General features: G+C 59.8%; 4 protein-coding genes across 8 annotated transcripts; 2 read left to right on the plus strand and 2 right to left on the minus strand.

Annotated features, from left to right (window-relative positions):
* Window position 1: 1 nt before the first annotated feature.
* On the minus strand, window positions 2-8,006 carry GP1BA (glycoprotein Ib platelet subunit alpha). 3 transcript variants are annotated; one of them, XM_058181325.1, is made up of 2 exons: window positions 7,709-8,006; window positions 2-3,620 (listed from the first exon to the last, which is right to left on the minus strand). In XM_058181325.1, the coding sequence occupies exons 1-2, from the start codon at window positions 7,892-7,894 to the stop codon at window positions 1,614-1,616; spliced, it is 2,193 nt and encodes a 730-aa protein (XP_058037308.1). In that variant the 5' UTR covers window positions 7,895-8,006; the 3' UTR covers window positions 2-1,613. The 3 variants fall into 3 exon arrangements, with proteins under 3 accessions (XP_058037308.1, XP_058037310.1, XP_058037309.1); XM_058181327.1 differs by having other exon boundaries at window positions 7,677-7,776; XM_058181326.1 differs by having other exon boundaries at window positions 7,600-7,729.
* Window positions 8,007-8,942: 936 nt separating this feature from the next.
* Window positions 8,943-13,067, plus strand: CHRNE (cholinergic receptor nicotinic epsilon subunit). The gene is made up of 12 exons (XM_058181405.1): window positions 8,943-9,066; window positions 9,156-9,295; window positions 9,403-9,447; window positions 9,665-9,768; window positions 9,849-10,004; window positions 10,134-10,237; window positions 10,368-10,568; window positions 10,679-10,793; window positions 10,876-10,990; window positions 11,823-12,021; window positions 12,491-12,621; window positions 12,699-13,067. Exons 1-12 carry the CDS (start codon window positions 9,000-9,002, stop codon window positions 12,843-12,845), a joined length of 1,524 nt encoding a protein of 507 aa, XP_058037388.1. The 5' UTR covers window positions 8,943-8,999; the 3' UTR covers window positions 12,846-13,067.
* An 817-nt stretch (window positions 13,068-13,884) lies between these two features.
* Window positions 13,885-18,885, minus strand: SLC25A11 (solute carrier family 25 member 11). The gene is made up of 8 exons (XM_058181406.1): window positions 18,605-18,885; window positions 18,368-18,520; window positions 18,071-18,277; window positions 17,876-17,966; window positions 17,563-17,653; window positions 17,202-17,301; window positions 16,912-16,963; window positions 13,885-14,297 (listed from the first exon to the last, which is right to left on the minus strand). The coding sequence occupies exons 1-8, from the start codon at window positions 18,868-18,870 to the stop codon at window positions 14,142-14,144; spliced, it is 1,116 nt and encodes a 371-aa protein (XP_058037389.1). The 5' UTR covers window positions 18,871-18,885; the 3' UTR covers window positions 13,885-14,141.
* Window positions 18,871-26,702, plus strand: RNF167 (ring finger protein 167). 3 transcript variants are annotated; one of them, XM_058181349.1, is made up of 10 exons: window positions 18,871-18,993; window positions 21,701-21,824; window positions 22,187-22,267; window positions 22,350-22,466; window positions 22,638-22,725; window positions 22,811-22,901; window positions 23,441-23,546; window positions 23,944-24,037; window positions 25,314-25,394; window positions 25,572-26,702. In XM_058181349.1, the coding sequence occupies exons 2-10, from the start codon at window positions 21,729-21,731 to the stop codon at window positions 25,925-25,927; spliced, it is 1,110 nt and encodes a 369-aa protein (XP_058037332.1). In that variant the 5' UTR covers window positions 18,871-18,993; window positions 21,701-21,728; the 3' UTR covers window positions 25,928-26,702. The 3 variants fall into 3 exon arrangements, with proteins under 3 accessions (XP_058037332.1, XP_058037333.1, XP_058037331.1); XM_058181350.1 differs by having other exon boundaries at window positions 18,933-18,993; window positions 20,309-21,824; XM_058181348.1 differs by lacking the exon at window positions 18,871-18,993 and having other exon boundaries at window positions 20,006-21,824.
* The last annotated feature ends 26 nt before the right edge of the window (window positions 26,703-26,728 follow it).

Here is a 26,728-nt window from a genome sequence, read left to right on the forward strand (position 1 = left end):
ATGGAGGGGACTGGCAGGAAGGGAGGCTCCTTTTAATCATCTAAATGCAGCCATGTTTGGCCTGGAAGGGAAGCTGCTGCTGTTTCTCTGCGGTCCCACCCGGAGACAGAAGGAGGAAGAAGCAGATAGAGGCAGGCAGGTCGTGCAAGGAAAACTAGTTTTATTCTAACTGGATGCCGAGGAAGAGACCCCTGCCCGTTGCCTCATCCGCTTCCCACCCCCAGCCCTCCTGGCCGCACCCTTGCCGGGCTGTGCCCTTCAGCTACCCTCAGCAACTGAGCCCAAAGGGGGCTTCCTGCTCCCCACCCCCACTGCTATGGGGAAGCACTGGCCACCTGTCCAGCACTCTGGGCCCCAGGCTGTGCGGGGGAGCTTCCACAGGCTCTTGGCTGCTCCAAAAGACCCAGCTCCACGCAGCAGCTGCAAGGCTGGAGGGGTCCACTGACCTCCTTTGGAAGGCTTCCATGCACCCCATGCAAGAATTCCCCCACCCAATAGGAGTCCCCTAAAGGCCTTGTTTGTTTTGGGGTTTTCCTCCTTGGAGGGACTTAGCTGGTTTCTCAGCTGTGTGGATGGCTAGTGCCCTCTGGTGGCAGCAAAGCTGATTACTGCATTTCTGAAAGGTGGGGTTCACGCATGTGTCTTTGGGGTCTCCTGCGTGGAGACGCTTTGGACCTGCTTATGCCCTCCAGTGTGAGCCAGCAGGGAGCGGTCGGATGGCATGAGGAAGGGAGGCTGTCGGTCTCAGCAAGGGCCTCCTTGATGAATGAGTGCGCTGCCTCTTCCCCCTCCTGCGGAAAGGAATGGGGGTCTCGTGGCAAGGACGCCCAAAGGCCAGTCGTAGCAGGGCAGCTTCCCTCAAGGGCATCGTGAGACAACGGCAAGTCCGTGTGGACCCTGGCCTACTTTGAAGACAAGGGAATGTTGCAAAAAAAAACCACACACACATCAGGGTCTAGTCCCCCTTTTCTCTGGGTTGTAGGTCAGCCCTGCCTTAACAGGCCCCTGGTCTTTGGTGGTTGGGGGCAGTGAAGGTTTTGCACGCATCTGAGCCATCAGCTGGGAGGCTATCTGGGGAGGGCCATAGTCGCAGCTGGGATAGAGAACCCTTCCCCAATCACTGCATCCCACAACCACTGCAACTTTGCAGTGTTGGGGCAGGAACTGCGCTTCCCCTCCCCCCCGCCAGACCCTCAAGAGGCTGGAAAAATGGACCCTCCCCAACTTCTCAGCAGCCCCTGATCATCTGCAGAGACTGAAGGGCTCCTAAGCAGAGACGTGCAGAGACCCCCACCTGTGCACTCCCGCCTCCTCCCTCACAGGCAACCACATCCTCTCTGGTACTGTCCAAAGCAACATGGTACAAAGATACAGTAATAATAATTGGGGAGATCTGGGAACAGTTGCAAGATTTGTGGGGCCAGAACCGTCACTGGGAACACTTAACTGGATTCATCATTGGGAAGAGGAACTGGGTGCCTCTCATACATGCATGTCTAGCCCCCCCCCCTCTTCCCCCCCTCTCCCCTGGTTGTTGGACTGCAAGCCGCCTGCCCAAGCTCCCCCCTTTAAAGGGACATTGGGGGCTTCTGATTTGCCAGATTGGTTGGCCCTTATAAAGAGGCTGCAGCATATTTCACCCTCACGGCCCCCAGGGTGTCCTTTCCTCTGTCCAAGCTGTAGGAGGACAGCCTGGCCTGCATCTGTGCCCATTTTCCGGCAGAGCCAGGCAGGCTGACCAGCATCCAGGTGATGTGGCGGGAAGGAGCCACCTGGAACTTCTTGCAGACGCGATAGATCCGGGGCCCGGATGTGGGACGTGGGGCTTCAGCAAACATCGGCTGCCATCCTTTGGGGGAGGCTTTCTGCCATTGCTGGGGCCTGACCAAGCGAGACCCTGGAGCCCCTCGCACAGCCTGGCGGTACCAGCTGAGATAGAGCCAGCCCAGCCAACAGAGCAGGGCCAGGGTTGGCAGGGCCACCAATGCCAGGCAGACGAGGTAGAGCACCAGGCGCAGGAGGCAGCAAGAGCCAGCCAGCCACTCTGTGTTGGACCCCTTACGAGCAGCCACTCCAAGAACCCTGACGGGCAGGGCGGGGCAGAGACAGTCGGCAGAGGGCTTGGGGGGAGGTGGGGGAAAAAACTTGTGGGTGGAAAGGGGAGCAGAAATCCTGGGTGAGCTTTTGACATGGGTGGGGGTGAGGGTGGAGGGGACCAGGGCCGCAGGGCTCGGAGGATGCCCGGCTGCGGTTGTTGTTGTTGGAGGGGCCTTCGGGGGAAGTGGGGTGGTTATCATCAAGGCAGTGGGACTGAGAGGAAGCGGGGTGCAAGAGGTTCCCATCGTGGTAGGTACACGGGGGGTTGGGACGTGGGCGGTTGAGGGGCCTGGGGCTGTCATGGGACCATTAGAAGTTGCAGTTGACCTTCCCGCAGTGGCACCACTGGTGGAAAGGCCGAATGTGACTACAGCTGTGGATGTGGTGAGGATATTAAGAATGGTGGTTGGACCAGGACTGGTGGTTGTAGGGGAGTGTGTCATTGTAGAACTTAGCCCTGAAGTGCTTGTTGTGGTTGTGAGAGCGGCACCAGTTGGGCTGATGGCTGTGCTTGGGCTGTGCGAGGACCGCCTCCAGGCGCTCCCCTGACTCCTGAACCAACTCCTGAACTGTGGAGTCAGGGGGGCAGTGGCCATCGAAGGAGAAGTGATCGGAGAGGGAGTCCAGCTTTCACCCGCAGGACAGTCAGCTTCGAAACTCATGACAGGCTGGCCCTTCTCCTCGGGGGGCGCCTGGCAGTGGACTTTTTGGGGCTCATTCTCCGTGACCTCCTTGTCAAAGCCGTCCTCCTGTACGGTCATGCGAGTGTACACAAAGAACTCGTTGTCGTTGATCCACTTGCGCAGGTAGTCCAGACGGCAGTCACACAGCCAGGGGTTCCCCACCAGGTAGATGTAGGCATACTCGGTGCCTGAGAAGAAGCCGTCTGGCACGCGCTCCAGCCGATTCCTCTCCAGCCGCAGAATCTCCAGCTTGGGCAGCTCAGCCAGCAGCTCTGGGGGCAGCACCTCCAGGCAGTTGTCCGACAGGTCCAGATCCTTCAGCATCGGCAGGCCTTCAAAGGCTCTGCCAGGCAGGCTCTGCAGCCGGTTGCCCTGCAACTCCAGCTCATGCAGCTGCCCCAGGTCACGGAAGCTCCCCTCGGGCAGCTGGGAGAGCTGGTTGTGCCCCAATGCCAAGCGCCTCAGGCTGGGCAGCCCCGGGAAAGCGGGCAAGCTCTCCAGGCCATTATGGGACAGAAGCAGCTGCTTGAGTTCGGGCAGGGTGCTGCCGGTCTCCAGAGCTTTCAGGCTGTTGTTGGACAGGTCCAGCTCACTCAGCTGTGGCAGGTGCTGGAAGGAGGCCAGGGCAACCTTGGCCAGCTGGTTGGAGGCGAGGAGCAGGATGCCCGTGTCCTTGGGCAGCCCGCTGGGGATGTTGGTCAGCCCCTTGTCTACACAGCTCATCTCCAGCAGGTCCTTGATCTTGTTCATCTCGGACTTGCACTGCTCAGGGGAAGGCATGGCTCCCACCACAGCAACTGAGGCAGCCAGAAGGAGGGGGGCCAGCAGACCCTGCAGCATCTGTGGGAAGGAGGCCACACAGGGGGTCTAAGATAAACATTCAAGCCACAGCTACATGGACGCGTTGGGAGATCGGCTGGGAATTGTTCTGACTGGCTGCAGTGGTTGATGTAGAAGCTTTCCCCTGCATCCCTCTGACCTCCGCTTGTAGGGGCCCACAAGGAGAAGAAATGGGCAGAATGACTCCCCACGGCTAGGACCCACGGCTGGGGAAGATCCTTTACAGCCGTGGTTCCCATTCCCCAAGCTGTGGACCACTACTGGGGCTGGGCCTGTTAGGGAAGTTTCATCTGCGCTCATGTGGGATCTGGGCTATGCATGAAACCATCCCCCAAGATCAACCTGTCCCTGGTGCCAGAAATATTGGGGACCCACCCCTGCAAGCCCTCAGGAAGGAGGGGGCAACTCCTAGGGAGTTGCTGAGCCCTGGCGCTTCCTTCTGAGCCATCAGCCCCTCTCTCGTTGCAAAGGTCTGGGGGCGGCTGGCCTTACAGTTGCTCTTACAGGCAAGGGGAGGGGCTGCCCAGGAAGCCCACAACTCTCACTGTTATTCTGAACTGAGACTTTGTGTAGCAAGCAGCAGAAAAGCAGCCAGCATTTCCTGCCATGTGGGGTGGGGGGAATCTCCACATTTGGGGCAGTTTTTCCCTTCCTCATCTCCCACAGAGGCTCCCTCTTTCTTGCTGACCCTCTGAGGGGAACCCCAGCCTTCTTGCTACTCTCCATGCTGAACATCTCAACCACAAGGGATGGATTACGCAAGACATCTATTGACCACAGAGATGGACTTCCTTCAGAATCTACCTTCATCCTAACCATTCATCTTAATAAACGCTGCAGGGCGATTTGGGTACAACCAAAACAGATTCTATTGGTGGCACCAATTCAAGAGTTTCAGGCTAGGCCGAGGCCTCTGGGTTCAGCCGGGAATTAATGGACGACACTCTCACTTCACAGACTTCAGCAGCTTCGATTCCACATCTTCCAAATATGTCTTGTGGCTTTTAACGCAGGAAATGCACCAAAGCGACAGCTAAAAATAGGGCCGAGGCCACTGTGATATCAAAATAGTTGCTGAATAACCCTAATTAGGCTCATAATTATGAACACCTGCATTTAATATCTATCAAATGTTATAGATTACAGCCTCTCTCAACCTCGGCAGTTTGAGGCTGGGTGGACTTCAACTCCCAGAATTCCTCAGCCGGCACAGCTGAGAGTTGAAGCCCACCCAGCTTCAAACTCCTGAGGTTGCGAGACGCTGGTAGAAAATTATAATCTCCTGATCGATTGTATACCTCCTTTTCTGCAAGTGATATAGCACCAGGATATGCAAAGTTCCCGAGGTGGAGAAAAACTCCGGTTTCTGTAGAGCATTTGAACCTGGAGCCTGACACCTAACATCCCAGAGCCATCGTGGCACAGTGGTTAGAAGGCAGAATTACACAGGCTAATTCTGCTGACTGCCGACTGCCAGCAGTTTGATTGTGATCGGCTCAAGGTGGACTCAGCCTTCCATCCTTCTGAGGTTGGTAAAATGAGGAGTCAGATTGTTGTTGGGGACCATAGGCTGACTATGTAAACTGCTTAGAGAAGGCTGTGAAGCGTATATCTGTTAAACAACTGAAGTTCGCAGATGACACAACAGTGATCGGTCTCATTCAAAACAATGATGAATCCACATATAAACGGGAGGTTGAACGACTAGTCTCGTGGTGCGACCGGAACAATCTAGAACTGAACACACTCAAAACTGTAGAAATGGTGGTAGACTTTAGGAGAAACTCTTCCATACTTCCATCTCTCACAATACTAGGCAATACAGTTCCAACAGTAAAGACCTTCAAATTTCTAGGTACTACCATATCGCAAGATCTAAAATGGACAGCTAACATCAAAAACTTCATCAAAAAAGCACAACCAAGAATGTTCTTTCTGCGCCAACTCAGAAAGCTCAAAGTGCCCAAGGAGCTGCCAATACAGTTCTACAGAGGAATTATTGCGTCTGTCATCTGCACCTCTATAACTGTCTGGTTTGGTTCTGCAAACCAACAAGACAGACACAGACTTCAGAGGACAATTAGAACTTCAGAAAAAACAATGGCTACCAACCTGCCATGGCTGTGAAAATATTTACAGAACTCCTACCCTCAAAACGAGCTACAGAGCACTGCACACCAGAACAACTAGACACAAGAACAGTTTCTTCCCGAACGCCATCACTCTGCTAAACAAATAATTCCCTCAACACTGTCAAACTATTTACTAAATCTGCACTACTATTAATCTTCTCATCGTTCTCATCACCCATCTCCTTCCACTTATGACTATGACTGCAACTTTGTTGCTTGTATCCTTACGATTTATATCGATATTGTTTCCTGATTGCTTATTTGTACCCTATGACTATCATTAAAAAGTGTTAAATTTGTACCCTATGACTATCATTAAGTGTTGTAAGTGTTATACCTTGATGAAGGTATCTTTTCTTTTATGTACAGTGAGAGCATATGCACCAAGCCAAATTCCTTGTGTGTCCAATCACACTTGGCCAATAAAAATTCTATTCTATTCTATTCTATTCTGTATAAGTCTAAGGGGCGTGGCCTTCTGTCTGCTGCTATTTGAGGGCTCCCAAACTGGATGGAGCTCAAGGGAGCCAATTGCAAAATGAGGCTGGGGTCCACATCTGAACCACATAAAGTAGCTGAAACCTCCAATCTTTACAGGAGGATTGTAATTTAAATAAAGCAAATCTAGTTGGGGGAGGGGGTATTGTCCTCACCCTAAAAAAATTCTTAATACATTAGCAACCTGGTTGAACAGGTTAGAGATGGTTTAATATTTCAGAGGAATAGCTTTAAGTAAATACACCCCTGGCAAAACAATACTGATTTTATCTTCCCTGGGTTGGCAAAGTGGAATTTTAAACTACTTATCCCAAAGGTGCTTTTTCAAGAGGCAACTGGACTTTCTCGGTTTTCTTTTCTTTCTTTTTTGAAGACCTTTTGCTTCTTCAGCTCTGACTGGATAATTAGCTGATTAGCTCCTCTAGTTGGCAACACCACCCCATCACAGCAACACATCAACAACAGGACTTTGCCAGCAAGGCACACTGGACCCAGATGAGACCATGGTTTCCTGTGACGCGACTTCCCTTTTCACCTGCATTCCAACAACCGAAGCTGTGAAAAAGATCGTGGAAAAAACGGCTGCTACAAGAAAGCACTTTAGGTGCCAGAATCAAGCTCAGCCCAGACCACGTATGTGCTATGCTGGACCTCTGCTTGACCGCTAGCTACCTCTGGTCTACAACACAGTCCAAGAAGGCTCCATACCCATTTGCACCACTCAGGTGACCCTGAAGACAGATAAACCTCCAAGTGGCCTGAAGGACTCTCTCAAAGGATGCAAATGACCAGCTGTCTTCCATTCCCCACCATCCAGTCAGAGCTGAAGAAGCTTCTTGGATGAGAAGCGAAAGGTCTTCAAAGAAAAACCAGAAAGTCCAGTTGCCTCTTGAAAAAGCACCTTTGGGACACCCAGGATCTGGATGGCTGAGAGTCTCCAGGGACATTTAAACTATTTACTTAAGCAAAATGCTTTTGGGCCAAGGGAAGATGGTGTCAAGGCCAGCGGGCAAGGGCTCCTCTGCCCAGAAGATGGAAGTGCTTGGTGGGAGGGCTGAGAAGCCAGAGGCTGCCCGGGAGCCTCCCTGGTTCTAAGCAAGGGTGGCCAGAGCCCCGTCCTGCCCTTTGGCCTGGCAATTCCACCACCGAAGGTTGGAGAGGAAAAAGGATTTGCCTTCCTACCCGCCTGAGGGGAGCCTCCAAGCAGCAAAAGGCCCTTCCTGCTCAGGTTCCAGCTCAGCACCAGAACCTGTCTAGTTGCACACAGCTGCAAAGTTGCCGCCTGGCCACAGTCTCCCCACCCCCACCCCCACCCCCCGGGCCAAAGCTTTCCAGCCTGAGGCACCCACCGGGAGTCTTTTTCTGGGTTTGTGGTTCGACCCTCCTTCAGGCTTTCCACAGCTGATTTCTGCCTTCATGAACCTACCCCACTGCCTGCTGCTGTTCTAGGCAGCCTACCTTGCAGGGCAGGTGATCTCCGCTTGCCCTCCTCCTCCTCCTCCTCGTTCCTTCACACCGGATCCAAGTTTCCCTTGATGGGCTGACCTGCTGGCGCTGAGGCTTTAAGCGGCAGTTCAGCTGTGCTGCGATGCTGGCGCTGCCTGCAAATGAGCCTCTCCCACTCAGGGTTCCTTGGAGGGGCATTTATGAAAGGAGTCTGCCCAGAGTGGGGCAGATCCGCTGGCAGATGCGCTCAGCAAGGACGGTGGTGCCTCTCCCTGCTTAGTCACAGTGGTGGTGTGAGTGCCACGTCCTGCTCTCCCCGCAGGAGCCGGATAAGGGCAACTGATATGGGGGAAGGATGGGGCTTTATCTGTCTGCCCAGATGCAGCCCTTCCTTCCCTTGATCTCTGCCCCCCAGCACGGCCTGGGAATGCCTTGCAAGGAGACCTTGGGGCTCCCTTGCAATAAGATCTCCCCCAAGCAGGGACTTGGGGCATCCGGCAAAGGGTCAGACCACACAGAAGGGATCTCTTTGGATCAGGCCAAGCCACGGATGGCATCAGTGGGCCTGGGGAGTTGGGGGATGGGGAGAAGCTGCTCCCCCTCTCTGACAGAGGTGACCCATGTCTCCTATAGCTCCATCCTGGCCCCTGGACACAGCTGCCTTCATCTGCATGCATAGCCAGTCACAAAGCCAAGCCCCCCCCCCTCACGGCTCAAGGCTCCCCCATCTCCCACTTCTGCCCCTTGGAGCACAAATGGCTTCCAGGAGTTGGGGCTGCCCCATCGGTGGAGAGTTTTAGGGAGGGACTGGACAGCCATTTGCCTGAAACAGGATTGAGACTAGACAGACCACCAAGGCCCCTTCCAACCCTGTTGTTATTCTAAATGTTGTCTCCCTGAGTTGTAGGAATGCAGAAGATCAGTTTTGTGCAGTGGGATGGATGTGTTTCCCCTGGCTGTTCCCCCTGCCTCCCCCCACCTTGCCAGAACCGATGGATGGACCATTGGGTGGCAGAGCCTTTGACAAGTGGCGGGGCTGTGGCCAGCTGCCCCCTCTCCAGGCCTGCTTGTGGGGCACTCCCAGCAAAGGACCCCAAGGATTTCAGGCCAGCTCACTGGTGCCCTTCGTCCCCAGCTGCTCTGCCACCGATGCCAAGCATGTGCCAACAGGTGCTCCGGAGCCTGGGAAGCGAATGTCTCTGAAGCTTGGTGGGGGGAGAGGATATCCGGTGCCCCTCCTCCCATCCAGGAGCAGCCTCAAAATAACTCTTCCCCTTTCTGCAAAGTGTCTCTCAGGCTGGCCATGCAGGTAGTGGGCAGCCTGGCTCGGGGCTTCTGCCTGGGGCTCCTGCTTGGTTGGGCGACCCTCGGTAAGGAGCGGACAAGGCTTGGGGGTGGAGTGGGGTTGGGCTGCTCCCTGGAATATCATTCTGCCCCCCCCCGCCCCCCCACCCCACAGCGTCCCCAGAGAGCAACAAGGAGCGCAAGCTCTTCAACCGCCTTTTTGCCAACTATGACAAGTCCCAGTGGCCGGCCCAGAGTGTGGGCGAAGTGCTCCAGGTCTCCTTGAAGCTGACCCTCACCAACCTCATCTCACTGGTAGGGGGGGTCCTTTCCCCACCCCTGGAGGGAGGGGGAGACCTGGGGGCTTCGAGGGAGTTGAGGAGCAGTGAGAGGCATGTTCTTTCCTTCCTCCCTTCCTCCAGAATGCCAAAGAGGAGACGCTGACCACCAATGTCTGGATCGCTCAGGCAAGGACCACCCTGGGGGACTGCCCCATCCTGGACCTCCACTGGCCACCCACCGCTTAAGGCTCCCTTGGGGGGGGGCTTTATCTCCTACCCGGGCAGTCTTCTGGGCAGCAGCCGAGGCTCAACTTCAGCCCCACCCCACTTGGCAGGGGGCTCCCCAGGGGATCTGCCCTGCCGAGAGAGGGTCACCACCACCACTTTCCCCTCCTGGCCTCAGCAATGGGTGGACTATCGGCTGAACTTCAGCAGCGAGGAATATGACAAAGACCTGCGGGTCCCGGCTGACCAAGTGTGGCTGCCGGACATTGTCCTGGAGAACAAGTGAGTGGGGGATGGGCAGGGGAGCTGCCGAAGGGAGGTGCCTTCCTCCTCCTCCTCCTAACACCCCCTTTCCCCCCCAGCATTGACGGCAACTTTGAGGTGGCCTATTCTGCCAACGTCCTGATCTCCCCCGGGGGGTCTGTGTACTGGCTGCCCCCCGCCATCTTCCGCAGCTCCTGCCCCATCGAGGTCACCTTCTTCCCTTTTGACTGGCAGAACTGCTCCCTCATCTTCCGGTGGGTCGGGGCTCCCATCGGGATTCTGGGCAGGGGGGCATCTGCGGCTCCTTGTTGTGCCTTGGGGGTTGCTGAAGGAGAGGGGGAGGCCCGGCCTTGCCCTGGCCTCCTGGTCTTCTACTCCTCCAGGTCCAAAACCCACAATGCCCGGGAGGTCGAGCTGCAGTACGGCCTCGATGATGACACCGCTGAGCCAGTGGAGGAGGTCATCATTGACCTCCAGGCCTTCACAGGTAGTGGGGGAGGGGGGTGCTGAGCCGGGAAGCAGAGGCCGAGGCCCCCCTGTGGGCTGGCCCTTGGATCCCCTGGCCTTGGGGGCCCCCGGGCAGCCCAGCTGCAATGCCTCGGGGCCCTCTGTTTCAGAGAACGGGGAGTGGGCCATCCGGCACCGCCCAGCCCGCCGGGTCCTGGCCCCCATGGCCGGGCTAGAGGCCCCAGGCTTCTCCGAGATCCACTACATCCTCATCATCCAGCGCAAGCCGCTCTTCTACATCATCAACATTATCGTGCCCTGCGTGCTCATTTCCTCCCTGGTGGTCCTGGTCTACTTCCTGCCCGCCCAGGGTGAGCTGCGAGGGGGAGGAAAGGGGGCTGTTGTGTTGGGGGAGAGGGAAGGGCATCGGGAGGCCCTGGGCAGCCTCGCTGCTCTCACCTACCAGATTCCTGCCTGGCAGCCGGTGGCCAGAAGTGCACGGTCAGCATCTCGGTCCTGCTGGCCCAGACGGTCTTCCTCTTCCTGATTGCCCAGAAGGTGCCCGCAACCTCACTCAGCGTCCCCCTCATTGGCAAGTGAGTGGCTGCCAGCCTGCATGGTAGGGAGGCCCCAGGAAGCAGCCGGGCCCACCTGTTGCTTTTCTCTTCCTGCCGCCAGGTACCTGCTCTTTGTGATGACGGTGGCCACCCTGATCGTCACGAACTGCGTCGTGGTGCTGAACGTCTCCCTGCGCAGCCCCAGCACCCACCGCCTGTCCCCCAGGCTCAAGCACGTGAGGGAGGGGGGGAAAAGTGATGCCAGGGTGGTTTGGCTGGAGCCAAGCGTGGTGGCCAGAGATGGGCACCCTCTCTTTAAGTGCCAAGGGATGCCGAAGGAACCCTGCAGGTGGCCTCATGGCGGATGGCTGAAGAGGCGAAGGCTTCGGGGTGGAACCTGGAGCCCCTTGAGAGGCTGAGACCAGCTGATGGCCTTGCCCAGGCTCAGAATGCCAAGCGAGCCTTCAGGGTCGATCAGGGCTGGTGGACTTCAACTCCCACGATTCCTCAGCCACCTTTGGGGGGGGGGGTGTTTGGGAGCTGACCTCTTAAAGCGGCCAAGGTTGGCCAACTCTCAGCCAGCTGAGAAAATAGGGGCTGAAGAAGGGGGGGGGACTGCCAGCATCTCCAGACCCCCCACCCCTCATCACAGGGTTCCTCCCAGAGGGCAGGAAGGAAGAAGGCCAAAGGCAAGGCAAGGCAAAGAGGGGAGCGAGGAAAGCCGTTTGAGCCATTCAACCACTTTGTTTTGCCCTGTCAGTATAACAGGCAGCCCCTCTCCCACTTCCCCATCTGCCGGGACCCCCTTGGTCCTCAAACAATTCACCTGCAGCTTCTTTCGGCCTCCTGACCTCTCCTGCCAATATTTTGGGTCTCAGCCCAGCAGCTTCTGCACACCAAGTGCTGCAGTTGTTAAGCACAGCTGGTCGGTCCACAAACACATTAAAGATATGAGCTTTAACATCAGTAGCAGCTTCAGTTCCACTAGCCTCTCCTTCGGTTTCACCCGCAGAGGGGAGAGAGGCCTGGGCACGCTTGACCATGCCTTCCTGCTCTCCCCCCCCACAGCTCTTCCTCAAGATCCTCCCGCACTACCTGGGCTCCACCATCGGCCCCGCAGATGACGAGTCCCAAGGCGGCCCCTGCCCTCGGCGCTCCTTCTCCATCTTGGTCAAGGCTGAGGAGTACATCCTGAAGAAGGCCCGGAGTGAGGTCCTCTTTGAGCACCAGGGCCACCGCCATGGGCTGCAGAGGGCGCCTGATTACGGTGCGGGTCATGGGCAGGGGGGTTCCTCCGGATGTCTTGCTTCCTGCCTGCCTGGCTGCCAGCCGACTCACCAAGGACCGCACGCCCTTGCCCTGCGCTGTCCTGCCAAGGCAGCCAGTCTCCCCATTCCTGAGAGGACACCCGATGCCTATCAAGCCCTTGAAATCGTACACTTGATTGGGGGTGGGGGCAGCAAGCAAGGCTCAGTTTAGGCCAGAGGTCTTTGACTTTGCCTGAAGCTGCCACCCTTTTAGCTATGAATGCCACCTTGGCTCCTCACTCGCAGCCTCTGCCAGGTCCTGCCCAACAGGTGGTGAGCAGAAACGCCCCCTTGGAAGGAGTGCCCAGGGCAGTGCCGGCACTCGTTGGCCAGCACGCTCCAGAAAAGTGAGAAAGGAGAGCTTTGGTGCGCGTGCAAGAGATGGAGGCTTTGCACTACCTTCATTCCCCCCCCTTCTGCCCCCCCCAGATGGGCTGGATGTGCAGATGACCACCATGCTGTACAAGAACCTCTCCAGCCTGGCCCCGGAGATCAAGGAGTGTGTGGATGCCTGCAACTTCATCAGCAAGAGCACCAAGGAGCAGAACAGCCACGGGGCGGTGAGTCAGCAGGACCAAGCCAAGAGAAGCTGCCTCCCCCTCCCCACCCCGCTGACCCCTTTGCCCCTCCCTCCCAGGAGATGGAGAATTGGATGCTGATCGGGCAGATGATTGACAAGCTCTGCTTCTGGCTGGCCATCCTGCTCTTCACCATCGGCACCCTGGCCATCTTCTTCATGGGTCACCTCAACACGGTGCCGGAGGACCCCTTCCCAGCCCACTAGGGCGAGGGGCTTCTCCGCAGCCTCCGGCCAGCCGTGAAAAGCCCCACCACCACCCTCTCCTTTGGCGTGGGGGACTGTTGCCATTCTCGGGCCCAGATGCATCCGACAGCAGCAGCGATGAAGGGCTCTGTGCGGCCCTAAAGCTTGCACACGCGTGTGGACGCCAGCCTGCTTCTTTTGAATAAAAGCTTTGAGCCCTTCTTTCTCCCCCCACCACACCCCCGAGGTCCAGAATTTCCTCTTTCATTTTTGCCCTCCCTCTCTCCCTGGAGCAGCCCAGGACAGGCTCTCCGGTTGGGTCTGGCCAAAGGACTTTGGGGTGGTTCCACCTCGGATCTGATCACTCAGCCCACAGCCGTGGCCCCAGAGTCTGCAGTGGGGGCTGGACTTCCCCCTTCACTTCTCTCTACTTCTGCACAGAAGCGCCTGCCTCCATCACAGCCCTCTGTGTGGCTGGCCGAGGCAGCCTGCAGGCTCACTTGCTGCGTTGCAGTTTGACAAGAGGTTTGCCCCTACGGGGCCCCCTCCTCCCAGCTGCCTGGCTTGGCAACCAGACTGAGGTCACGGAGAGCGTCTGGTGCCCCGAAGGAGAAGGGCTGGTCCACCATGCATTTCCAAGCTGCCTGCAGGGCCCTCTGAGTCGAAGGAGAAGATAACAGGGATGTGTGGATGGCAGCCTGGGGAGGGGAGCGGCTGGGGGAGGGGAGCACCCCAGCACCATGTGGGCCGTCACCAGTCAGCCCTGCTCAGCGAGCCTTCGTCAGAGGAGGGCAAGGAGACAAGGCCAGCTCTGTGCGGCTGCTCTGCCCCGATGCCTCCGGGAACAAGGCCTGGACGGCTTCCCAGCTGCGCTCGGTTGTGCCTCCCTGAACATGTGCAGTGGGGATAGGGACCCTTCCCCAATGGGAGGCAGCATCATCTGCTCTGGGAATTCAGGGGCCCCACTAGGACGGGGTGAAGGCCTCCCTGAGAGGACGACACTCGGTGGGAGCCCCCAAGAGCCCTCCAGCCCCACACAACACACGGAAGGGCTCAGAGGGGCAGTTAATTCGGCGCATGATTGCGTTTACTCAGTACAAAGCGAAGAGAGGTGGCTGCTTTCTCTGCAGCCTCTCTACAGCGGGCTCAGGGCCCATGCACACCCCCTTCCCCAATAAATAGCGTCCACCCGCTGTCCTGGGAGGACTCAGTCGGTGCTCGGGATTGGTGGGAGAAGGGGGCCCTGCCTTGCATCTGCCCTCGCCCGGGGAGGGAGGGAGGAGGGTGGAGAGTGCTGGCATTGGGGAGCTGGGTCCCTCAGGTCCCGAGGAAGAACTTCCCATAGAACTTGTTCAGCTGCTCCAGAAAGATGAAGGTCAGGACGGTGTGGGGGCCGAGGCGGGCGTAATAGGGTGTGAAGCCCTTCCAGAGGCTGAAGAAGCCTTCGTAGCGGACGACCTTCGCCAGCACGTCCTGGAAGCGGGAGGGGGGAGAGAGAGAAGTCCCCCAAGGTCATGAGCAGAAAGAGGAAGCAGCCAACATCCGGCCTGCTTGGAATCCCCCTCCCCAACACGGGATAGGGACCATGCAGCTGCCCCGTCCAGAATTGGGGGTCTTTGGCATAGGCAGCCCCTCCTCTGGCTGAGCCTGGGAGGGAAAGTGGACAGGGCACAGCAGCCAGGCAGGATCACCTACAGTGGGCAGGCACAGCTGGCCTGGAACCCCACCGCCAACACCCACAGTGCCCCCCCCCCACCGGACTTTGCTTCTCCCCAAGGTCTGCTAAAGTCCAGCAACTGCCCCATCCTGCCCTGGCTGGCTTGCACAACCAGACCCCTCCCCCACAAAGTAGCAACCCTGCAGGGTAAGGCACACACACGCAGCGGCTGTATCACCCTCCCACCAAGCAGCCCCCTCCTGTCTCCCCCCCAAGCTTATCTAGATGTTGGCTAAATTCAGGCTCTGCAGGTTCTTTCCTGCTGCCTCCCCTGGAGACCGGCCTGGGAAGGGCCTGGCGGAATCACTGGAGCCAACCCCAGCAGCCCTGGGGCCACAGGCAGCCAGCTCTGGGCCTGACCGGGAGGGCAATTGATCGGGGGGGAGGGGGGAGCACAAGGGTTGGTCCTTGGCTTAATTCCTCCATATTTTCATTCACGACAAGATGAAGTTTATCAAATTTGTAAACAGCTGAGGTAGTTAGTATCCTACAGAAAAAAGAAGTTAAATTTAACACAAGTAACTGGTGGCAGGACTGCCCAAACAATCTCAAACAGCCCAGCAGTTTTAGGCTGTCTCGACAGGAGCCGATTTTCCAAATTATAAACTCTTCCGGTGGACTTGGAACATAGAGAGGCAGGGCTGGAAAGGACCTTGGAGGTCTTCTGTGGCAGGAGACCCTGTGCCATTTCCAACTTTTTTGGGCTCGAGGGACATACGTGATCATAGAAATAAGAGAGCAGAACGACAGAATTTGGCCAGCCTCCACCACAAGCGCCCCGCAGAGTGAGGAGGGGGCTTGGGGAGACCAAGGTGGGCAAGCGCCATCAGAGCTGGAGGGACTTTCCTCGGGGGGGGCGAGGGGTCCTGAGACCAGAACTATCCAAAACGGCTGGCAAGCAGTGGCCGAGATCAGCTCTCGTACCACCCAAGGTACCACTAAAGGGGCCTTGCAGAGATCCTGCCGAGGACGGTTGCGGGGCTCCTGCTGGCACCATCTCTGGGGCAGGAGGACCTGGCTGCACCTTGCGTTGGAGCTTGTTCCCCCCCCCCGCCCCCTAAAGCATCCAAACTTTTGAGGGGTGTCGTGGGGGGATGGAGGGAGGAAGTTCCTCATCTGCTCCCTCCCCTCCCTCTCTCATGCAGCTGAAGGGCAGGGCTGCAGCCACTTCTATCCCAGAACACAAATTGCTCCGGTCGGGATGACCACACTCACCAGTCCGTTCCGGTACTCAGGCTTCCCGTCGATCATCCGCATGTTCTGGATCCTGCAGAAAGGCAGAAGGAGCGACGGAGGGGCTCAGGTGGAGAGGTGGCCAGCTGCAGAGCCCAAGCCAGAACCAGCCCTGCCCCAGTCAGGAAAGAAAGTCAGGGGATTTCTGAGGGGCACCTAGTGCAGCGTTTCTCAACTTTAGGAAGCAGGTGCTGCTCTAGCAGATTCCCCCGGGGCCATCTTCCACTCCCCAAGACACCCCCCTCCAGAACAAGAGGCCGCAGAAGCCCGACCTGGTCTTGGCGATGTCCACAGGCATGGAGGCCGCTGTCGTCACCAACCCACTAATCATGCTGGCACAAAAGTGGCACAAGATGTTGTCTTGGAAGTACCCTGGAGGAGAGGCAAAGGGAGGGGCTGTTGCTGCTGCACCCACCCTAGGCAACGCTGACTGTCCGGCGGAGCCTCTGCCCAGGAGCTCTGCGTGGGAGATGAGCTGCTCAGCCCCAGCAGTTTTAGGCTGTCTCGACAGGAGCCGATTTTCCAAATTATAAACTCTTCCGGTGGACTTGGAACATAGAGAGGCAGGGCTGGAAAGGACCTTGGAGGTCTTCTGTGGCAGGAGACCCTGTGCCATTTCCAACTTTTTTGGGCTCGAGGGACATACGTGATCATAGAAATAAGAGAGCAGAACGACAGAATTTGGCCAGCCTCCACCACAAGCGCCCCGCAGAGTGAGGAGGGGGCTTGGGGAGACCAAGGTGGGCAAGCGCCATCAGAGCTGGAGGGACTTTCCTCGGGGGGGGCGAGGGGTCCTGAGACCAGAACTATCCAAAACGGCTGGCAAGCAGTGGCCGAGATCAGCTCTCGTACCACCCAAGGTACCACTAAAGGGGCCTTGCAGAGATCCTGCCGAGGACGGTTGCGGGGCTCCTGCTGGCACCATCTCTGGGGCAGGAGGACCTGGCTGCACCTTGCGTTGGAGCTTATTCCCCCCCCCCGCCCCCTAAAGCATCCAAACTTTTGAGGGGTGTCGTGGGGGGATGGAGGGAGGAAGTTCTCATCTGCTCCCTCCTCCCTCTCATGCAGCTGAAGGGCAGGGCTGCAGCCACTTCTATCCCAGAACACAAATTGCTCGGTCGGGATGACCACACTCACCAGTCCGTTCCGGTACTCAGGCTTCCCGTCGATCATCCGCATGTTCTGGATCCTGCAGAAAGGCAGAAGGAGCGACGGAGGGGCTCAGGTGGAGAGGTGGCCAGCTGCAGAGCCCAAGCCAGAACCAGCCCTGCCCCAGTCAGGAAAGAAAGTCAGGGGATTTCTGAGGGGCACCTAGTGCAGCGTTTCTCAACTTTAGGAAGCAGGTGCTGCTCTAGCAGATTCCCCCGGGGCCATCTTCCACTCCCCAAGACACCCCCCTCCAGAACAAGAGGCCGCAGAAGCCCGACCTGGTCTTGGCGATGTCCACAGGCATGGAGGCCGCTGTCGTCACCAACCCACTAATCATGCTGGCACAAAAGTGGCACAAGATGTTGTCTTGGAAGTACCCTGGAGGAGAGGCAAAGGGAGGGGGGGCTGTTGCTGCTGCACCCACCCTAGGCAACGCTGACTGTCCGGGCGGAGCCTCTGCCCAGGAGCTCTGCGTGGGAGATGAGCTGCTCAGCCCCAGCAGGCAGGTGGGCAAAGACTGAATCCCCTCCTACTGCTTGGGGAAGGCAGCCCAGGCACACAGACACCCCCCCCCTTCTAAAGGACTGACCCTCAAAAGGCTCCTCAGCCCTCGGCCACCTGGAAGGGCGGCCCACCTACCTGAGTCCATGAGGAACTGCTTCGACTGGGAGTAGGATGCCAGCTGGGCTGCGTTGACAACCACTGCCCGGGCCATGGTGGGCACGCATCCCTAGGGCAGAAGAGGAAGGGAGCAGGGAAGGCAGGGCTGGGCCCCCAGTTGCCTGCCTTCCTGGGGGGAGGGAGGGAGGGAGGGAGCCCCCAAGAGCAGTTGGGGGGAGGGGCCGGGCAGGTGCTTCTGCTGCAGGGGCCAGCGAAGGGAAGAAGCGGGCAGGGCCCCCAAGAGGCCATCGGGGCTCCCTCCTATTCCCCAGGTGACCCCAGACCCGCCTACCCTCCAGAGCGTGGGGACGCCTTCCTCGCGAGTGATCCGCAGCAGCGCGTTGAAGACGTTGCTGTAGCCTCGGCGCTGCTCCGGGGGCAGCCTGCGAGAGAGGGAGCGAGCGAGCCAGCGAGAAGAGCCGCTGCCGCCGCCGCCGCCGCCGCCACCCCCGGCCCGCGACGCCCCCCGCCCGGCCCCCGGACGCACCTGCCGTCGGCGGTCATGCGGATGAGGGCCACCTCGGCGGGGGTGCCCACGAAGGCCCCGGTGGCGCCGGCCGTCATGCCGATGAGCGCCTTGAGGAGGAAGCCGGGGGGCGTCCCGTCGGCGCCCGTCAGCCGCTCGAAGAGGACGGTGTAGATGCCCAGCCGGGTGGTCGTGTAGGTGGCCTGGCGGAGCAGCCCGGCCGAGAGCCTGCGGGGGGGGGGAGCAGCCCGGCCGTGAGACCCCCGCCCCGCCCGCCCACGCGCCCCTCCCGCCCTCCCGCCCTCGCCCCCTACCCACCCGGTGTAGATGCCGCGCAGCCCCTCCTGGCGCAGGATGCTGCCCACCGCGTGCAGGCTGGTCTTGTACTCGCGCGTCTTGGCGCCCTCGCCGCTCAGCTGCATCCGGTTCTTCACCAAGTCCAGCGGCTGCACGAACACCGTGGCCGCCATCCTGCGGGGGAGGGAGGGAGAGGGGGGGTCGCACCGGGCGGGGGCTCCTCCCGGGAGCGCCGCCCCGCCCACTCCGGAGGCTCACCCGGCCAGGCCGCCGAAGAGGAACTTGACGGACTTGGGCGAGGTCTTGGGCTTCCCCGGACCCGCCGCCGCCGCCGCCATACCGGCTCCGCTGGCCCCGGGATCAAGGTGACTCGGCCCGGAGTGCGCGCGCAGCGGAAGGGTCGTGGCGGGGGACCGGGGAGCCCGACGGATTGTGGGCGTCGTAGTTCGGGGCGCCGCGGCGGAGTCACGTGGGAAGGAGGCGTCGAGTGCGGAAGAACGGGGCGGAACTACAACGGCCGGCATCCCCTGCGGAGGGGCGCCGCGTCCCGCCCCCCCTCTGCCCGCCTATCGCGAGAGCGCCGGGTGTTCCCGGAGCGCGCAGGGCTTGTAAACAGAGCAGTGGGCGGCAGGCGCCCCTCCGGGAAGGTGAGACGGGGGGCCGGGCGGGGGCGACGGGGGGGCTCGGCTCGTTCCCGGGGCCGAGTTCGGCAGTCGAGCCCCCCCCTCCGCTGCCCTCTTTGGGCGGAAGACGGGGGCAGCCGGGCCGGGCGAGGGTCGGAGCCTGGCGGGGCCCCGCGGAGGCAGCAGCGCCCCCCGGACCAACCCCAACCGGTCCTTCGGGCTGGGGCGGCCCTTTCGCTGCCCGGCGCCGCCGAGGGCCACGGGGGGCGCACGGAAAGGGGCGCCGGGATGAAAAGCAGGCCGCTCGCTTCGAGGCCTCGGGACTTGTCCGGGGGCGTCGGGGGCGAGGGGAAACGACGCCTGGCTGTCCCCAGCCTAGCCTAGATACAAGCGGGGGAGGAATCGGAGGCCTGTTCAAGGCAAGCAAAGGGAGACCCCGCCCAAGAGGGAAAACGCCGAGAGCGGAGGCCCTTCGGCTGACTGGGAAAAGCTGAAGGCGACGAAATGGGGAGGAGAGGAAAGGGGTCTTGTGGGGGAAGGCTGGAGACACAGGCAGTGCCGGCTGACTCAGCAGAAAGGCCCCTGGAGCCCTGATGGACCAGTCATTTCAAGTGATTTGCTGGGAAATCAGGAGGGGATCCTGGGAAGAAAAGTTGTTCAGATGATCGAGGAGGAGGAGGAGGAGGAGGGAGGGGCTGGGGCACCACCTGGGCAAACAAAGCGCCTAGGGAAGGGGAGGATGAGCCACCCGCTTTAGAGGCCCCCAAAGGACAATGAGCTAACCTATCCAGGAAGGCCAGAGAAGGGTTGGGGAAGGGGGTTATGCAACAGTGAGCAATTCTCAGCTGCTCTCCCCATGGGGTGGGGCAGGGCCTGGTTGAGAGCAACCTCCAGCGGGCAGGCCCACTGACCTTGCTCTGCTGCCAGAGTAGCCTTTGGGTCTGAGCTGAGCAGGGGGTTCTCCCTGGGGGGAAGCTGGGTGGGTGGGTGTCTTTGGAGGAGGCTGCCACTGGAACAGAGGCCTCTGATTGGGGTGGGGGGTGGGGAGGCCATCGGCAGAAGCCAAAGGATGGGCGCTTGAGCTGCTGGCATCGGTGGCCCACCGGTTCTCTTCCTCTGCGGGGACTGCCCTTTGCTCTGCCAGCAGATGCCATCTCTGCACATCCCCTAAAGGAGAGCCTGGCACCTCAGCACGCGGGTCAGTGCCTTCTGGCTGGAGGGAAGTTGGTGAGATGCGGGTTGTCCTCCTTTAGCAACCGCGATTGCTGTTGTTTAAGCGAAGCGGTTGTTAAGGGGTAACCGCAATGGTGCTTATGATCAGCTTTTCTTTGTTTTACAGACTTACGATGGGCGTAGATACAAAGATTTGTTGCGAAGTTACTTTTTCCTTCCTGTCATAACTGCAAATGTTCATTGTGCGAGGCAGTCGTTAAATGAGGGCTGCTTCTATAAGCCTGGGGGAAGTCTGGCTTGGACTGCATGGTGGAGGAAACCTCCCTGTGATGGGCCTGAGCACCCCTCTCGACTCCTTCAGGACCTAGAATGGGTGCCCCCACTCAGCAAGGGTTGGCGTTGCTTCATCCCACAAGATGTTTAGCCATATTGCGGCTCTTTTGGGTCTGTGTGTGAATCCAGCCAGTTGTGGCTTAATAAACCGTACTGAAACAGACCGTGGTCTAGCATGATGAGTGGAAGGCCTCCTTTGGCCTTGCTACCCTGCAAAGCCCCTGGCAGCCAGCCTGCCAGATGTTCTTGGCACCTTGTCTGGTGCCCAGGGTTCTGCTGCCCAGCCTACCAAGGTGCCCCACAAATGAGCTGGTCTCAGAAGGGAAGAAGAGGGGTTCCTGCCCTGCGTTCTAGAAGGGGCAACTCTGATCCTGACTCTTGGGGGGGAAGGGGACATACAGCCTAGTGAAAAGAAGGGAGCAATTCTGGAGGGACACACACCACATAGGACCCTTTGGGCCTTTTGTTCGGGAGTGTTTTGGCCCCCTCCCAAGGGCCGGGGCAGCTTGGCCAGGCAGGCCCTGCTTCAGGGTTGACACTTTCCCCGGGCCCATGGGAAGGCGACCAACCTTAAAATGGTGGGCAAGGATACGGGAAACCTGTTGGACCCCAAGGAAGCTCAGCTAAACGAGGGGGGGGAGGAGGTAGGAAAGGACTTTTTGATGCTGTGCAGGATTAATCTTCTGCTGTGCAGGAAAGGTACTCGGGCGGTGTCCAGAAGGAAGGGGCTGCTGACCGACCCCCCATGAGTGGAGGAAGCCAATTGCCCCTTATCTGCATCTGCAGCCCCCCCCTCCCAGCGACCAAGGGGGACTCCAAAGGCTGCATGAGCTGATGCAGTCAGATTTGTGGCACAGTCGTCCCCCTCCCTCCATCAACCGGGTTGGCGCTGGGAGATCTTTTTGCCCGTCAGCAGTTCTTTGCCAGGTCGTCTGGAGGTTCTGTGTGCCCCCGGCATGCCAGAACTGAATGCCAGTCTCTGTCGTGTGTGTAGGCAGCAGGAGGCAGAGAGTTGGGAAGGGCGGGCTGATAGACCAATGATCTTTGTCAGTTTATTTGGATGAGGAGGTGGGGCACAGGCAATAGCTGCCTAGCAGGACAAGCAGTGCTGCTAGTCCCTGGTGGGGCTCAGGGCCTGGCTGGTCTGGTGGGCACCTCCCTGGCCTAGTGAGCTTGGGGGAAGAAGCAGCCCCTTTGCCTGACGGGCTCTGCCACATTCTCCTAGGAGCTCCGGTTGCCCCCCACGCTTCAGGATGCAACCCAGGCACCTCCTGCCAGCCGCTGCAGCCCTCGTCCTGCCAGTCTGCCTGTTATGGGAGCTGCCTGCTGCGAAGGGCTACATCCACGCGGTGAGCTCCCCCCACTCAGCACAGCCTGGGGTCTCTGGTGGGTCTCATTTCCCTGCCCTTTCCTGAAGTGCTGGCACCAGCCACTAGAGGGCGCTTGGACCAAGGCGAGGCCTTTTCAGTGCTCCACTGGTAAGATGGCCTCCTGGTGGCCAGTTGCAGCCTGGGGTGCTGCTTCCCTAGACCATGAAGGAGCTGGTTGGTGCCCAAAGTTGCAGCTGCTCGAACAGTTTGCCCCCTGCAGAGCTGGGGTGGAGAGGAGAGGAATGGCAGTGAGGGTGGGCAGTGTCTAAAGATGGGCTCCCTGGAGCTGCTGAGGGGGTGGAAGGGGCCCATGGCTGCAGAGTGACTGCCTCCCTCCTCAGGTGTCGGACCACAATACCAGCATGGAGTTCCCTGACCTGCCAGCCATTTTCGGGTACCCGCTGCCCCGGGAAGGACTCATGGTAGGTATCTGGGCAGGTGGAGAGCCATCCCTCCCTCCGTGCCCCCCGTCCCTCCTCCCTGAGCTGCCTGCCTCCCCCGCAGGGTCTTCTAATGGAAGCCAGGCCAGCCAGCGCCTGCCTGCCCCTCCAGGCGCCTCCGTCCAACAGCAGCGTCTTCATCGCCCTCGTCCGGCGGTTCAACTGCAGCTTTGACGTTAAGGTGGGGATGGTGGTGGGGGAGCGGATCCCTTCACTGGGATTTCCAGGCTGCACGGGACAAGCCCAGGGGCCGGGAGACGGGTTGCCCCCACCCTGTGTGTGGACAGCCAGGGCGGCTTCTGGAGAAGAGGCCCTGGGGAGCCGCCTCAGCCCCTCCTGTGTCTCCCGGCAGGTCTACCACGCTCAGCAGGCTGGCTTCCTGGGCGTCATTGTCTACAACGTTGGCTCGGATGAACTGCTGAACATGGTTTGGGAGGACGGTGAGTGGAGGCGGGTGGCTTTGCTCTGGGCCTTGGGGGTCCCCCCAGATCCTTCCCCACCTGACTGCCCCTCTTCCTTCCCCAGACCAGCTGCGCAGGCTCATCACCGTACCTTCCGTCTTCACGGGCGAAACGGCAGCCACCTACCTGCGGAGCCTCTTCACCTATGAGAGAGGGTAGGCCCCCTGGCACAGCAGGAGTCAGAAGGGGCTATGGGGAGGACTGGGGCTCCCTGCAACTGGCCTGGCTCTGGCATCCCAGTCCGTATTTGAGAGAGAGGGCTCACTGCAGGGCTCCAACATTGGAATGACGGGCAAAGAACGACGGCACCAAGACTGGATGTAGTCATGGCGGCTGCAAGGCAAAACTTAGAAAGTTGTGCAGATGTGCAGGGATGTGTGGTTTGGGGCTTCTGGCCTGGGGGGTGCGGAGGTTGGCAGTACTTGGTGAAAGGGACCCGTTTCAGTTCCTGCTGACATTCCTGCAGAGGCATCCGTGGCAACCTCTGCTGAGCCTTCTGATCGTGGGACTCTTAAGGGAGAAGCTGCCCCCAACCCTCTTCTGGCCGGTGGGGGCTGGGTGGGGGCTGTGTGATGCAGCCAGGACCCTTTTTCTCAGGCTGAGTCTGCTTGGGAATCTTTCCAGAAGGGGGGGAGGGACTCTCTGCCCTCTGGTCCCCCAGGGGCCTAATGCTTCTGCCCTCCTTCCTCCGCAGGGGCCATGTCGTCCTGATCCCCGAGTACATTTTCCCGCTGGGCTACTACCTCATCCCTTTCACAGGCGTGGTGGGCGTGGTGATTGCCGTGATGTGCACTATCTTGGTGAGGGGTCACTGGGGTCTGGCACGGAGGGGAGGCTGAGGGTGGAGCTTCTGGCTCTTGATTCTGCACAATCCAACTTCGCCGCCCAGCTGGGCCCGGTGCAGTGTGTGCCAGTGACCCAGCAGAGCCCCCTGCAGGTAGGGCAGCACCTCGTTCCCCACAGTCCAGAATGCAGAATGTGCAACTGGTCAGCACGCCAGGGTTAGGTTGTGTAGCGACACAACCAGGATGGTGATCCTGTCAGCTGCTCATTCCCAGAAATGACTTCCTTTCTGCTCAACTCTCCAGAACTGGTGTGTGTGTGTGTGTGTGTGTGTGTGTGTGTGTGTGTGTGTGTTCAATCCCCCACCCCCCAGCAATAAGATTCGAATCTGGGCAAACTCCCCCTGTGTGGCAGATTGTTCGGTGTATCCAACATCGGAAGAGGATGCGGAAGGACCGGCTGTCCAAGGAGCAGCTGAAGAAGATCCCCCTGCACAAGTACAAGAAAGGTCAGGGGGGGGGTCCTGGGCGGAAGGGAAATAGGGGCCTGCCTCCCTCCCTCCACTCACCTTGCATACCTAAAATAGCCAGGGGGCTGGGCTGAAGGGGACGTCAGATGGCCCAGCCAGAGGGGATCTGGTCCCTGTCTGGTCATTCACTGCAGTTTCTGCCCCCCCCACTTTTCTTCTTTTTTCAGGCCTGGGGGAGGGACTGCCATGTTCCAGGCTTCTGCCCTGGAGGCCGGTACAGAGAGAGGCGTGTCTCGTCTTGGGTTGGGGGAGGGGGGGTCTGGATGCTGAGGATCGCCCCCTCCACAAGCCGACTACTTCTGTGAGCCGGCCCCTTATCTTGGGCCCGGAAGACTTTTATCTGGCTGGAGGGGGGGCTTTGAGCAAGCCTCGGCCTGCCTGGAGGGGCTCCTTTGCCCTTCCCAGTAGTCAGGGCTCTGCGGAGCCTCTCCTGGAAGGCGCAGCCGGCACCCCTCCCACCCTGATCCACACAGAGAAAAGCCCCCTCCCCCGTTTCCTGCTCCGCTTAATTTGGAGCGCTAATAAACCCCGTTCCAGCCGCGGAAAAATCCTGCGTGGATCCAAGCCAGCGGAGTCCGCGGGGCCACGTGCTCTATGCGAGGTTTAGGGTTGCTCGCTTGGAGACGGCCGGACCCTCTTCTCTCTTGAGCGCCGCCGGCCCGAAAGGCCCGCCCGATCCCGGCACGGGCTAGCGAGGCAGCGGGAGGGCTGCGCCCCTCTGCCCTCCGCGGGATAAACGGGGCCGGGGCGGGTCCGAGGCAGCGCGGGGGGGGGGCTTTTCCGGGCGGGGCCGGCGGCGTCGGGCGGCAGGAAGGAAGCGGCGGCCGCCCAGCGCAGCGCAGCTCTTGCCTTATAAGGCTGGGCGCGCGGCTCTTTGGAGCTCCGCCGAGGCGCCCGCCGACCACTTCCCTTCGCGGGCGCTCTGAGCCGCCCAGCTCGGCTTCCTGTTTTCGCGGCCCGCAGATTCGCGCGCCCACGTCCGTGGAAAGGCGGCAGGCGAAGATTGCGGGGCTGCTCCTCCCCCCTTCGCCCGGCCTCGTCTGGCCGCGCAGCCTCCCGGGGTCCCCCAGGGGCCATGATGTGTCCGCCAAGGGGCTGCCCCCAGAGCCCCCGGGTGCCCTTCCCTGGCCCCAAGTGGGGCTGCCGGCCAACGTGGCCGCGCAGTGGCGCCCGTGAGCACTGGGGGCATAGGCATTTGCAATGGGGAAGAGCCCCTAAATGGCTGGGGTGGGCTGATGCCCCCATCTTCTCCCAGGGGACGAGTATGATGTCTGCGCCATCTGCCTAGAAGAGTACGAAGATGGGGACCGGCTGCGAATCCTGCCGTGCTCCCACGGTGAGCCAAGGGAAGGCCGGTGGTCCGCCCAAGGGGGTGACTCTGCGGCGAGCCTAGCCAGAGGTGGCCGGCATCTGCTTTCCACAGGCTGGCTGAGGACGGATGGTGGTCGGGAAGGTTGGTGGGGCGGCACAGTGGAGGACAGGGGTGAGCCTGGACCCCTTTGTTCCCCTTTAGCCTACCACTGCAAGTGTGTGGATCCGTGGCTGACCCAAACCAAGAAGACCTGCCCGGTTTGCAAGCAGCGGGTCATCCGGTCCCCGGAGGACTCAGACTCTGAAGGGGAAGAGGGCAGCGATCCGGCCTTGCCTGCCCAGAGTGAGGCGGGGCCATTGGACTTGGGGCACGAGGAGGAAGAGGACGATGATTCGGAGCGCACCCCCTTGTTACGCCCCTCACCCAGTACAGCCATGCCCCCCCCCTGCTTTGGCAGCATGGCCCAGTCAGGCACCTCCAGCCCCCAGGGGCTCCTGGCTGTGGGCGGAGAGGAGGTGCCGCCCAGCCCTCCCCCACAGAGCCAGCTGCTGGTCTAGGCCACTGCCTCAGCCGGAGCAGTTTGTCGCCCGGCCTCCTGGGGCAGGCAAGCCCACTCCTCAGTGCAGGTGGGAAAGGCTGCCGAAGAGGCCTTTGGCACACACTCCGGCTGGCTTCCAGGATTTGTAACTTTGCAGTGCAAGGTCCTACTTCTTGCGCGCGCGCGCGCACACACACACACACCCTTTGTGTGGTGTTGAAGATGGTGGTCTTGACACAGAAGCAGCAGTGGGCGGGCGGGCCCTCCCTCCTCTCTTCCAGCCACTGCTGAGCCTGGCAGGACGCTTGACAAGCACTCTGGGTGCCAGATGCCCCTTTGGGCTGCTCCCCAGCCCTCCTCCCTCCAGCAATTCTTGGAGGGGAGGGAGACACAATCCAGGCCGCCTCCTGCATTTCTGGGTGCACTGCCAAGCAGGAGGGCCTGGAGCAGCTTCCTAAGAGCCTGGGGGAGAGGGCCCTGATCCTACCCTTCTTGCTGCGCAGGCCTAGCTTCCTCTATGCTTCCTTGGCTGGACCACTTATGTACCAACCGAACCCCTTCTCCCCCAGGGAGCAGCCCTTCAGAAAAAGGGCCCCGGACCAAATCTCCCCGCCATGCTGCTGCCACTCAGGTTGCTGCTACCTGTGTGGTGGTGTTACTTTTAGCAACTTCCAGCTGATTGGGCAGGTCCTGCCAATGGGCAGTGGTGGGAGGGGGGCCCACAGCCAGGGCAAAGGGAAGATAGAAGGAGCAGGCAGCCCTCTAGTCAGTCAATAAAAATACAATTTACGTTCTGTTGTGTCCCTTTTTCTTTAGCAAA

The sequence above is a fragment of the Ahaetulla prasina genome, chromosome 4 (genome assembly GCF_028640845.1).
Source record: "Ahaetulla prasina isolate Xishuangbanna chromosome 4, ASM2864084v1, whole genome shotgun sequence".
Classification (NCBI taxonomy): Eukaryota; Metazoa; Chordata; class Lepidosauria; order Squamata; family Colubridae; genus Ahaetulla; species Ahaetulla prasina.